The sequence below is a fragment of the Nycticebus coucang genome, chromosome 21 (genome assembly GCF_027406575.1).
Source record: "Nycticebus coucang isolate mNycCou1 chromosome 21, mNycCou1.pri, whole genome shotgun sequence".
Taxonomy (NCBI): Eukaryota; Metazoa; Chordata; class Mammalia; order Primates; family Lorisidae; genus Nycticebus; species Nycticebus coucang.
Window position 1 is genome coordinate 47782531 of NC_069800.1, and position 12283 is coordinate 47794813.

General features: G+C 41.5%; 1 protein-coding gene across 1 annotated transcript in view; it reads left to right on the forward strand.

The window, feature by feature from the left end:
• Window positions 1-589: 589 nt before the first annotated feature.
• The window catches only part of TOP1 (DNA topoisomerase I), a 103368-nt gene continuing 91674 nt past the window's right edge, over window positions 590-12283 (forward strand). Inside the window, exons 1-2 of the mRNA XM_053573921.1 lie at window positions 590-846; window positions 1189-1213. Coding sequence (XP_053429896.1) covers window positions 814-846; window positions 1189-1213 — 58 coding nt within the window. The 5' untranslated portion in view covers window positions 590-813. The remainder of the gene's footprint in view (window positions 847-1188; window positions 1214-12283) is intronic.

The window sequence follows — 12283 nt, forward strand, 5'->3', positions numbered from 1 at the left end:
CATGTATACGACTAAAAACTGAGGCTTAACTTAGTTGAAAAATTAAACTTAATAAGTGGGCATGAAATAATGCATAAATTGCAAGTCCTGGACAACGGCTGGGGAGGGTACTCCACCCGCTAACAGGCCTCAGGGCTGGGCTCACAATGAGGCGCTGGTGAGAGCTCTGGGGTGCCGGCTGCCACAGCATCTGCAGCTTCTAAGAAACGCAGTGTGGGACACCAGCTCCGCCCTGACCCGGTAGGTCCCGCCGAGGCCTTTAAAGGGCCACCACGTGGCCGCGTGGCCAGCCAGGTCTGGAGGCGGCGTGCGGACAGCGCCTGCGCACCTCCTGGCAGAGAGGTTCAGGGTTCCGAGAAAAAGCGCCGGGAGAGGAAGGGGAGGTTGCGGTGGGTGGGATGCTGTGGGAGGAGTCAGCTTCTTATGCAAATCACAGGCTCGCGCGCGGTCCGGAGGGCAGGGTTTGAGATGCAAAGCAGAGTCCGCCTTTCAAACCACGAGGGGGCGGGCCGCAACCCTCGGCCTCTTTCGTGAGCACTGACGTCACCTACGTCCGGTTTAAAAGCGGCCGCGCAGGCGCAGTGAGCCGAAATGCGAACTTAGGCTGTTACACAACTGCTGGGGTCTGTTCTCTCCACCCGCCCGGCAGTCAGGCAGCGTCGCCGTCGCTGTCACCCCCTTAGCGGTTCCAGGAGTCTCTGGCCCGCCGACGCCGCTTACCCGCGCCTCCGTGAGTCTACAGGAGCCCCGTCCGCCCGTCTGCGTCTCCCCCGCGCCGCCTCGCCGCCAGCCGCGCTAGCCGCTCCGGCCGACATGAGTGGGGACCATCTCCACAACGATTCCCAGGTACTGTCCTGCCTGACCCCGCCAACCCCGGCCCCCGGCACCGCTCCCCGGTCCTGCCCTCCCGCGACCCAGGGCCCAGGCCCCGGCCCCGACCCCGGCCCTGCCTCTTTGACAGGCCAGAGTCTCCAGCGAGGGGCCGCCCGCTGGAGCAGATGGGCTTGCTAGGCCTCGCGCGAAAGCTGCGAAGTTACAGTTTGGGGGGATGGCTGCCCTCTGAGGCGGTTCCGGGGCTCCCTCATCCCTGGGGGCGCAGGGTGGGCCGGGCCCCCAGCCGCGCGCGCGCTCCCCACCCGGGGGATTAATTTGCCTGTTGTTTCATCTTCCCTCCTTTTCTTTCTCCAGATCGAGGCGGATTTCCGATTGAATGGTGAGTGTGCCCCCCGCCCCGACCCCAGGCCCCCAAGCCGCCGGACGCCTCCCGTGCGCCCGGCCGGTGCCGGGCAGAGGACAGACATGGCGTCCCAGAGACTAAGTCCCGGTTCCTCGCTCACCGGCCCCATTGTTCCCATCGGGCCGCCTCTGGACCCCCCTTCCGGAGACCCCAGCTCCCCCAGATCGCGACCCTCCCAAGAGGGGGCAACCGAGACCCCGTGTCGCCCGCCACTGGGCCTCGGGCGGCCTTTCCGGGCCGGGATTCCTCCCGGGAAAGTCGCCTTGTCGACGGTCGGGACTTAGTCTCTGCGCCATTTTCTTTTTCTCTCTCCTCTCCTTTCTGTGCTTGTGTCTTTCTCTCCCTCCCTCGGCTCCTTCCTTGAGCTGCCGAGAAAGAGCTTTCTGCAGAGCAAAGCCGTATAAATCACAGACCTCACCAGAGAGGGAAGGGGGAGACTGAATTACTATTGTGTTTTTCCAAGTAGAACTTTATTTGGGGGAGTTATTTTCCCTTCTGCTTCATTTTTGTTTCCTTTTCTGCTTCCAGAATGAAAGATTTCCTAAGGCAACTGTTGATTTTGGTGGGTGGGAGGCTGGTAAGATGTTTATGACAGGAATTATAGCTCTAAAACTGAAGCCGCCTTTTGTGGAGTTCTTCACATTTCCAGGTTTTTCTCAAGTTGTGTTCTTTGCTGAGGTAGTAGTAGTACCTCCCTTCAAAAAGTTTGCAAGTTCTCTAAGGGTCACCCAATGTAAATGTTACTTTTTTTTTTGGAAAATTAAAGTATTAGTGACTAGAACTTTTTCATTGTGGCTGAAGTTCCCAGGGCAGTGTGTTTAGAGATGCAGTTTAGTGTACTTGCCTGGAGGAAAGGTTGTTGAACATCTTATCCTGGACCTGGTGTGTTGGCCTTTTCTTTTGGGCTGTAGGGAGGAAAGAAGATATTATTTATTGAAACAAAGAATAGCCAACACCCACCCCTGCTTCCTGTTCATTCTTCCTCAGAAGCCACTGTTTTTCAGGAGTCAAAAGCTAGTTTGCTTTTCCCACATCTTTATGTTTCTGAATCCTTTTCTGCCAAATCAAGGCATTTATTCTTTTGAGTATTTCCGCTTCATTTACTCAGGGTATATTCCCCCAATAAAAAGCTCACCCTTGCAGGCTTTCCAACACTCCTGTGAAGGGAGAAGGTACCCCCCTTGTAGTCTGCTGGGAATTCCCACTGATTCTGATGATACATAATACTGCTCAATTGAGTTTGGGTTCCGGGAACCTCTCCAATGGGAGAAGCTGATGAGTAGGTTTTCTGATGTTGTAATCAGCAGTCCATCGTGTTAGCTTGCTCTGCTGAGAGCAGCCTGATGTTCACATTTTGAAGTGAGGTATCCAGCAAAAGATGGTGCTCAGCTAGGAGAGAATCTGGTGAAAATAGTGACACTTCTTGAGCACTTAGTATATGCTAAGTACTGTGCTTAGTGCTAGAGCTGACCCTGCAATCATAGCACTCTTCTTGCTCACAAGTCAGTCTATTGAGGGAGACATAATAAGTTAATTATAAAGTAGATGCTGGGGCATATGTGTACCTAAAATGCTTTAGGAGTATAGAGGACTCTTGTCTGGAGGAAGTTTCTCAAAGGAGGTGACTTCTCAGCTGGGTGTTGTGCAGGCTAGTTGCAGAGAATCGCCAGGGTTTGGAGTGTTTAAATATATCTCATGAACCTTTCAGGATCTTAGAGAGTGAAGCCCCTGTAGTTTAGAAAACAACAGAGTATAGATATGTTTCTTTGGAACTTGGGGACAAATACAGGATGCTGCAGGTGAGGATGTAAGACCTCTCTAGAGGAAGGTAAGCTCTTAATATAGAAAGTTCCTTTTGGCATTCAGGCTGGGCTGAGTAGGGTATGTATTCAGTGATGAAACAAAGTTTAGTCCTTTCTCATAAGAAAGTTAACTTCCATGGCTCTCCATTTAAATTATACAAAGGAACAATTGAATATGCGAATGATTGTGGGCTGGATAGATTATTGGTCTTTATTGCTATTTTTATATACACTGAAGTAAATTGCCCATGTTGAATTTCTGAATGTGTTTGTTCACCTTTAATTTAATGGCAATAATAGCTAATATTTATTGAATACATACTGTCTGCTAGGCATGAATCTGTGCTCTTGCTGACTCTCATTTAATTTAATCCTTGGAAAGATCCTTATGAGTTAGGTACTGTTATCACCATTTTAAAGGTAGGGAAACTGAAACTTGGATATATATACTAGCTTGCACAAGGGCAATGAGTTGGGCATGCCAAAGCCCCTTTAGATTAGCCACTATGCTATAGTGTTTACTGTAATACTGGTACACATCTCTACTTTATTACAGAACTGAAAAGGAGGGAAGGAAGGATTTGATAGTTTGTCATTTGCTTTTTATCTAATCCTTCTTCAAGAGAAAAAGCACTTTAACTGTCTCCCTGCTGCCACAAAGGTCTGATACTGGAGTAATTGAGAATATTGAGAAAATGTGGTGTTAGTAACTGCGCTTGCTCTATCAAATAATAAATACACTGTTAACTAGTGATTGATTTATGTAACTATGAAAGACAGTTTTCAACAAATAAAAATCAATGTTTCATTATGCTCAGACATATCATTATTGATCTTTGTATTAAGAGGAGTTTGCTTAAGCATGATTTTAAGTGGGCCTAACCTGTCTTACAGATTAACGGTACAAGTTCAAGTATTAAAATCAAACATCCCTCATTTTGCCTGCCCTTATCCACTAAGATGTATGTCTCCCTCCCTAGCTGCCCCCAGCTCACCAGCTTATTTACAATATTTGAAATTGTAGTTGTTTGTGCATGATTTGGAACATTCTGGCCCATACTTAACTGCTGAGAAAACCTGTTACTTGTGAAAAGGTATTTATGTTAAAATATTGACTGAGTTAGGCATTTCAGGAGCAGAAATCATAACCTCTCAGACTTTCTAAGTGTTGGTAACACTGACTATAGTGGGATTGAGTCATCTTTACATACCGTATAGGCTGCCCAGCTGTCTGTAGAATTGACAGTGGTAGTACGAGTTGGGATGTTTCTGCTTCTTTTGCCTGTCTGCTCGGGAGTTAGAAGACTTTTCTCCCTCACTGTCCCCTGCTTGGTAAGGTAAAATACTTGACTTCATCCATGTTCATTCTAAGAAATGGTGTATGGGATCATGGTTTGACATTATTTTGTGTTGATTCTGGTTAGCTTAATGGATTCAAATTGGACAAGGAATTAGATATGAATTATTTCTGATGCTTACAGGTAGTTATACTTTTGAACTGTTGGGTATGGGTAGAGGTGGGTGGTGGGAAGGCTGATGATGTGGCTGTCTGAAAATTACTATTTTTAAAACCAAAAACTGATGGCAACTCCAAATGAAATCTGGAACATCTTCAAACACAGTCAGGAAATATGTAAGCATTAGGATTAGGCTCCAGTGTTGTCTTTCCTTAGTCTACATTGGACTCCTTGAGGGACCTTTGTAAAATTAGCTTCAAGAATTCTTCATATTGCATTTTGGCATGAAACAGAGTTGCATGTCAACATATTTAGATTTTTTAATCAGATTTTAAAAACAAATTCTGGGCTTGAATGTTCCTGATAAAACAAAATCTGGAAGTTACTAAAGGAATCAGAAATAACCTCATGATTTGAAAGGTGAATGCTGGATAATGTCATTAACCATAGCCAACTACTGCTTTTCTTTGGTTAAGTAAAATAGAGTAAAATGGAAAATAGGAACCCAGGGTTAGTCCTCAAATCTCTTTTAACCAGTAGCAGCAAAAATACAGAATTGACTGACTTTTTTCTTTACTGTCAGCATAAAGATCGTGAATTCAGAGAGTTTGAAAGAGATTCATTAATGTGTTCTGGGTCATAGTGAATTAATAGCCATTTATATATGACAGGGATTCTTAAATAACATGTCTTAAAGCTTATATTCCAAAATTAGGCTGTGAGTTTTTTGTTTATTTGCTTGTTTTTGGTGTGTGTGTGGGGGGGTGCAAAAGATGTCTGCTATTTGAGTCTGTAAACATATTGGAAAAAACTTTGTGTTGTATTTTATAGTAACAGTTGTCCTTTGCTGCTAATGGTTTGGGAAATTATTCTGTTGTACTTTCTGGATGTATATCATTTTAGGAGATTTTAGATTATGCTAAAATTGTATTTCATATTTGTTGGGCATGAATGCATACATACTGCATGGATCTTTAACAACTTTTGCCATATTTTTAGTGCAAAATAAAACTTTTTCTTTAAACCTGAAGTTGTTTCCCCAGAAGTGTGTTTTGTGATTGCATCCTTCCCTTATGAAACCATTGAACTCCAATAAAATTCTAGGTTTACTTGGGAAAATGGATTCAAACGTAATTACTTTTATTGAAGGTATGGATATGTTTGAAATAAGTATTTGGTGGGGGACCCAGAGGTTAAAAAAAAATCCTTAAAAGAACAGTAATGGTTGATTAAATTTAGAGAGTCAGTTGAGTGAATTTTCTGTGTTCAGTGGTTTATATTATCTGAATATCCCTTAATTATTTTGGAACCAGTAACTTTGCATAGTAAGGGGATTTAGGCAAACAGTTGAGAATTTGGCTTCTTAAGGTAAAGAGTTTAGGATGGGAGAAGTTCTAAACTGGTCCTTAAGAAGCAAATGAGGTATTATGTTTAAAGGATGCTTTCACATTGTGTTTAAACTTCCAGTAAGTAATATTTAGAACAAGTCTTTTCTCCCTATTTTCATGCCATGTAAATCTGAAGTTTGAGTAGCAGTTTTCTATCCCATTGGCTCCAGGCCAATAGCTCCAATAGGAAATCTTAAATAGAGGCTATATGGGCTTGGAATAATTAACATTTTGCTCACCCCTCCCCTCCCCACCATGCATCTGTCTTATGTAGGTGTGAGCAGTGTGTTTTGTGTTGATAGCATAGGACTGGGCACTGTAGGAGGAGGGATAAAAATGGGGCGAGGATGGCATAGTGGGCAAGATTTGAGGTATGGAAAAGCTTATTGTGGAATATCTGTTAATATGTTAATGGTATTTTGGTAGTATAGGAAATGGCTAATAGTTTGGTAAAATGGTTTAACAGTAAATATTGTTGAACATGATTGGTATTGTGTGTGTTCAAGAAAAATGCTACATTATTTTTCAAACTGGGAGAGAAATGATGTTGCTGGTATCTTGTATGTGTATCTCAGGGCTATACAGTTTGTAATAATCGGCTTGGACCACCTATGTCAAAGATTGTATTAAATGTCTCTATCTGTGTCTAACTATGTCTCTAACTTTAGTAAAGAAAGAAACTTCAAGGGAGATAGGCGATTTAAGTTTTAATTTCTTTTGAGTAGGTATTCTTTTAAATTTGTTTTAAATTTTTAGTTCCACTCAGTTACCTCTTTGTCACCTTCATCTTTGTGTACTGTACTTGAGAATTTTTCTGAAGAATATATGTATATGTTTTTATTTACCTCTCCCTTTTATATTCCCCATCAGATTTGGAGTGGGAACAGCATCTCTGTCAGGCCATTAATTCCCCGCTGGGCAGTTAGAATTAACATTTTTGTTTCTGTGGATTTAAGGAACTTAAGAACTCAGTTCATTATCATTCCTAAGATACACCTAGATAAGCTCCAATAAAAGATGTTAGAGCAGTCAGCATTTTTAGGGACCTCCAATCTCCTGTCTTTGTTGTAGATGTTATAGAGAATAAATTTAACAGATCTGTGAGTATTTTGACATTTTCCTATATTTTCAGAACAAAACAATCCAACCCGTGGTCTCCTTAGTGTGTGTGTGTGTGTGTTGTGTTTTCTTTTTTTTTGTAGAGACAGAGTCTCACTTTACTGTCCTCGGTAGAGTGCCGTGGCGTCACACGGCTCACAGAAACCTCCAGCTCTTGGGCTTATGTGATTCTCTTGCCTCAGCCTCCCAAGCAGCTGGGACTATAGGCACCCGCCACGACACCCGGCTATTTTTTTGTTGCAGTTCGGCTGGGGCTGGGTTTGAACCCACCACCCTCGGTATATGGGCCTTGGTATATGGGCCCTACTCACTGAGCCACAGGCGCCGCCCTGTGTGTGTGTTTTTAAAGAGACGGGGTCTCTCTCTGTCGCCCGAAGTGCAGTGATGAGATCATAGTTCATTATAACCTCAAATTCCTGTGCATAAAAATCCTCCGACTTCAGTCTCCCCAGTAGCTGGAACTACAAGTGCAGGCTACTATGCTTATTTTTTGAGTTTGCTTAAATTTTTTGTCTAGACAAGGTCTTACTCTGTTGTCCACGCTGGTCTGTAATTCTGGGCCTCAAGTGATTGGTCCTCTTGCCTCAGCCGCCTAAAGGCTGTAATGTCTGGGGTTACAGGTGTGAGCCTCCTCCCTGTATTGTTTTTCTTAGCCCAATTTAGCAAAGATAGATGCCTAGGACCTTTCTTGGGGGAGATATCCTTGGCTGTTTAGAATTTACCTCTTCCTAAAGTTCTGCGTTGAGAATTAGTCCTATACAAGAACAGTACACCCTTTTTCCACCTGGTAAAAGTCCAAATTTTGATCTTGCCCAGATTTATAAAGCTTCATAGGCATATTACTTATTGGGCAGGAGACTAATCTAGTAGGCGTCAGGATCAGTGTCATTTGTGGATCTCATTGGCTAAGACCACTTATTTAACCCAACTCTTTTAAGGTAGCCTCGCTATTTCTTTGAAATCAACTGAGCTTTTGCCCAGCAGCAAAAGGGAAGGTGGGAGGAAGGGAGCGAAGTTGGAAAGCTTAATAGCCACCATATTTTATATGCATTAAATTGGAATTAAATGAGGATAGTATAGATTGCATAGACAATGAACTAGAAGAACCAGAGACAGTATAGCAACACTTTTCTCCTTTTACCCCTTCTTGCATCTCCCTTTTGGTAGCATATTGCCTTGATCCAGACTGTAGAAACCGCATTCAGGCTGTACAGGTGTTATGGCCTACCCTTAGTTATTTGCTAATAGAAATAGGTCGGACCTCTTGTACTTGGAATGTTAGGTCTACAAGAAATGCTTTGGTGTTAAGGTGGTGAAGAGGAGATATGTAAGGAAATATGCTCTGAGCAGCTGTGGTAAAATAGAAAATAGAAGTAGAATTCAGAAAAATCTAGATAAAAGTTACTATTTTTTTTTTTTTGTAGAGACAGAGTCTCACTTTATCGCCCTGGGTAGAGGGCCGTGGCATCACGCAGCTCACAGCAACCTCCAACTCCTGGGCCTAGGCGATTCTCTTGCCTCAGCCTCCCGAGTAGCTGGGACTACAGGCGCCCGCCACAACACCCGGCCATTTTTTGGTTGCAGTTTGGCTGGCCGAGTTTGAACCTGCCACCCTTGATATATGGGGCTGGCGCCCTACTCACTGAGCCACAGGCACTGCCCCAAAAGTTACTATTCTTACCAAGAAACTTGGCCTGGCCACTGAACCTTGTTTTCTCATCTGTAAGTCAGTATGATATTTCTATATTTTACATGCTATTGAGATTTAAATCAGTTTATGAAAGTGCTTCTCTGCCCATATTGGAAAATCTAAACCTCGATCAGACTGCTTCTATTCTCAAATATATCTTTATTTTGAATTCTAGGTTTGGCATAGTGATGTTAGTGAGCTTGTCCTTCACTGATATTCCCTGTTAATGTTTTAAATCTTTCTGACATTTACACAGAGAATTGTAGCACGTAACTAGAATTGTTGAGTTTTAGCTACCTGAACTGCATAGACCATGCTGATCTCTTCCAAATATGAAGCAGTCACTGTAAAATCAAAGCTTTTTCCATATTTAGGTGTGGGCTAAGTAGGAGCCAAATGTATCTGATTCCTTGTTTTCTAAGAACAAATTTAAGGCAAGGTGGTCATTGCTGAAAACTTCTAGCAGTAGAGAAGATGGGCTTAGAAATGAAGGAGGTCTATTGATATGACTGATTTCCTTGCCATTTGGTAGAACTATGGATTTTCTATTAAAGATGCACAGACCCTTACTTGGATACATTTACTAAGTGAAATGCCAAGTTTATTATTTTTTATAAACCACAAAATTCAATATGTCTTATGTCAGCATATAAAGGATACTACTCTACTTCTCCCCTAAAATGTTCTTAAATCAAGGAGACAAAGCACCTGAGAATTATCTTTATTTTTCATTTATTTAAATAGCTGCTTACAGTCTTACAGTGACTGACTCAACTTCTTATGGAATAGTCATTTCTTTTTTTTTTTTTTTTTTTTTTTTGAGATGGAATCTCACTTCGTTCAGGCTAGAGTGCCGTGGCATCAGCCTAGCTCACCAACCTCAAACTCCTGGGTTCAAGCAATCCTCTTGTCTTAGCTTCCCCAGTTGCTAGGACTGTAGGCGCCTGCTATAATGCCTGGTTAATTTTTCTATTTTTAGTAGAGATGAGAGTGTCACTTGCTCAGTTTAGTATTGAACTCCTGAGCTCAAGTAGTCCTCCCGCCTCAGCCTCACAGAGTGCTAGAATTATAGGCATGAGCTAACACATCCAGCTGGAATAGTAATTCTTGAGAATAAGAATAATAAGTTAACATTTATATTTTATTTATAACATAATTTAATATCATATAAGAATTTAGTAGCAAACTCCATGTTAACAGTTGTGTGAGAGTATAGGCATCTGGGAGAGTCCATGCAACAATTTATATAGTCATTAGAAATGTTAGTAATGTCTGATAAGTGTAGCTAACACTGAATATTGAATTGCCCTGGATTTGTTATTTTGGAAGTGCTACTTACAGGAAATAAACCAAAGTCATTTAGGGATATTTGTTGGGATCTTCTGCCATTGATCAAAAGGATTATCATAAAAGCATCACAATAGATTCAGGCTTCAAAATTAATGTTCAGTTAAAAGTAGGCTAGAGAAAATAATTTTGCAGTATAGAAATTACAGGAAATGGTTTAATTTTAAATAGTCCTCACAGATAAAGGCTTCAACAGATAAATATCTCAAGAAAGCTGGGTGTATAGTGGCTTATATTTATAAGCTTATAATTTCATCTACTCAGGACGTTGAGGTGGGAGAATTGCTTGAGTCCGGCAATTCCAGACGAGTCTGGACAATGTAGTGAGACCCTATCTCTTTAAAAAAAAAAAAAAAGCCAGGTATGGTTGTGTATGCCTTTCATGTAAGTTACTTGGGAGTCTTAAGAAAGGAGGATCACTTGAGCCCAGGAGGTTGAGGCTGCAGTGAGCTATGATTATGCATTACATGCCAGTCTAGGTAATAGCAAGACCCTGTCTCAATAAAACAAACAAACAAACAAAAAACCAAACCAAAAACATCCCTCAGGAAAATATAGTTCTTAAAGTGTATGGGGAAAAACTTTAAGAAGATGGGAAATGTTGCTCCATACCTATATTGCCCTTGAGTGTGTCCGTGATTATAACTTTCCTCCCTTCATACTTGGGATGGTACAATGTTTAGAAATTTACTTAGGAAGCTAAAAATTTCATGTTTAATTGTAAATGGAAAGTTTTAAATTATCATATTCAAATATTCAGAAAGTGAGTATCTGGAACTACTGGACACAGATGAGCAAGACAAACCCATATGACTCCCAGAGTAAACACTTTGAAGTTAGTAAGTTGTGGGTATGTACACTTACTTACTCTGTTGAGATTTTACATTAGGTCTCACTACCAAAGCTCCTGTTGTGCCAGTATGAATGAGAACTAGAGGTAATTTCTGGCAGTTAATATTTCACTATCAGTGCAAGACAGGGTGTCTCCCATTTACTTCCAATCTGAAGATTTTTTTTTCCCTTAAAGAAAAATCTAGGACCTTGTATTTCCAAACATTTCCAAACTCATATAACTATTACAGAAAATTGTTTTCCAGTATACCCATGCTTTAAACCTTTCATCTGGAATAGAAGAAAAGCTTAAGTTCTATGTGTTCAATTCCCATTATCTTTTTCTGTCAGGCATCTATGTTGCATGAATTTTAGAAAATAGTTTTTAAGACTCCCTGAATAGATTGTCAGTGACTAGAAATATTCACATGCTGTGTGACTATAACTAATTCAAGTATTTGAAATAATTTAAATCCTGGAACTAAATTGACTGAGATAAAGAATTTGAAATCAGCATTTTCACAAATTGGTGAACCAAAATCTTAGGAGATTAGACTCACTACTTAAAATCCTATGAACTAAATACTTATATGTTTATTAGTGCCCCTAATTCATAAAGTATCTTGAAATGGGCAATACGTTAATATAAAAGCTGTCAAAACTCCTTACAGAAAGATGCAGAGTACATAGTGGTGTTACTTACAACGATTTGACTATTAGACAAGTGATCACGGGTGGGCACGGTGGCCCATGCCTGTAATTCTACCAGTCCAGGAAGCTGAGGCAGAAGGATCGCTTGAGTGCAGGAGTTCAAGACCAGCCTGAACCAAAGTGAGACCCCCCTCTCTACTAGAAATAGAAAAATCAGCCAGGTGTTATATTGGGTGCCTGTAGACCCAGCTACTGGGGGCCTGGTAGGCATGAGGATCACTGCTAGGCTGACACCTCTGTAGCCCTCTAGCCCTGGGCAACAAAGTGAGACTCTTATCTCAAAAAAGAAAGAAAGAGAAGTGAGATTAAGTGTTAGACTACTTAGTGTGTTTTATTCTTAAGTCAGTGACTTTTGGAGGAATGGAGGCAAGGTTGATAGTTCTTGCCATTTAAAATCAGAAATGAAGAAATAAGAGCTTCCCTGGGAATTGATTGTTTCTCAGGGTCTACTTCTTAATTTTTCATTCTTCTGCTTAACCAGGAGAAGAAACAAAAGGAGAAGGAAAGCAAGCTGGCTACTCTTTATAACTGCTGGTTTTCTACACTTCATTTCCAAACTAAGGCCAAGTCTGAAAAGTCTTCTTGAGAAGTGTTTATTGAAATTTTGGTTTATTTTTGATGAAATTTATTTTCAATTCATTGAAAATTTGATTTTTTTAAAACAAGTCTCTTGCAATAACTCTTTCCCTATTTCCCAGAAA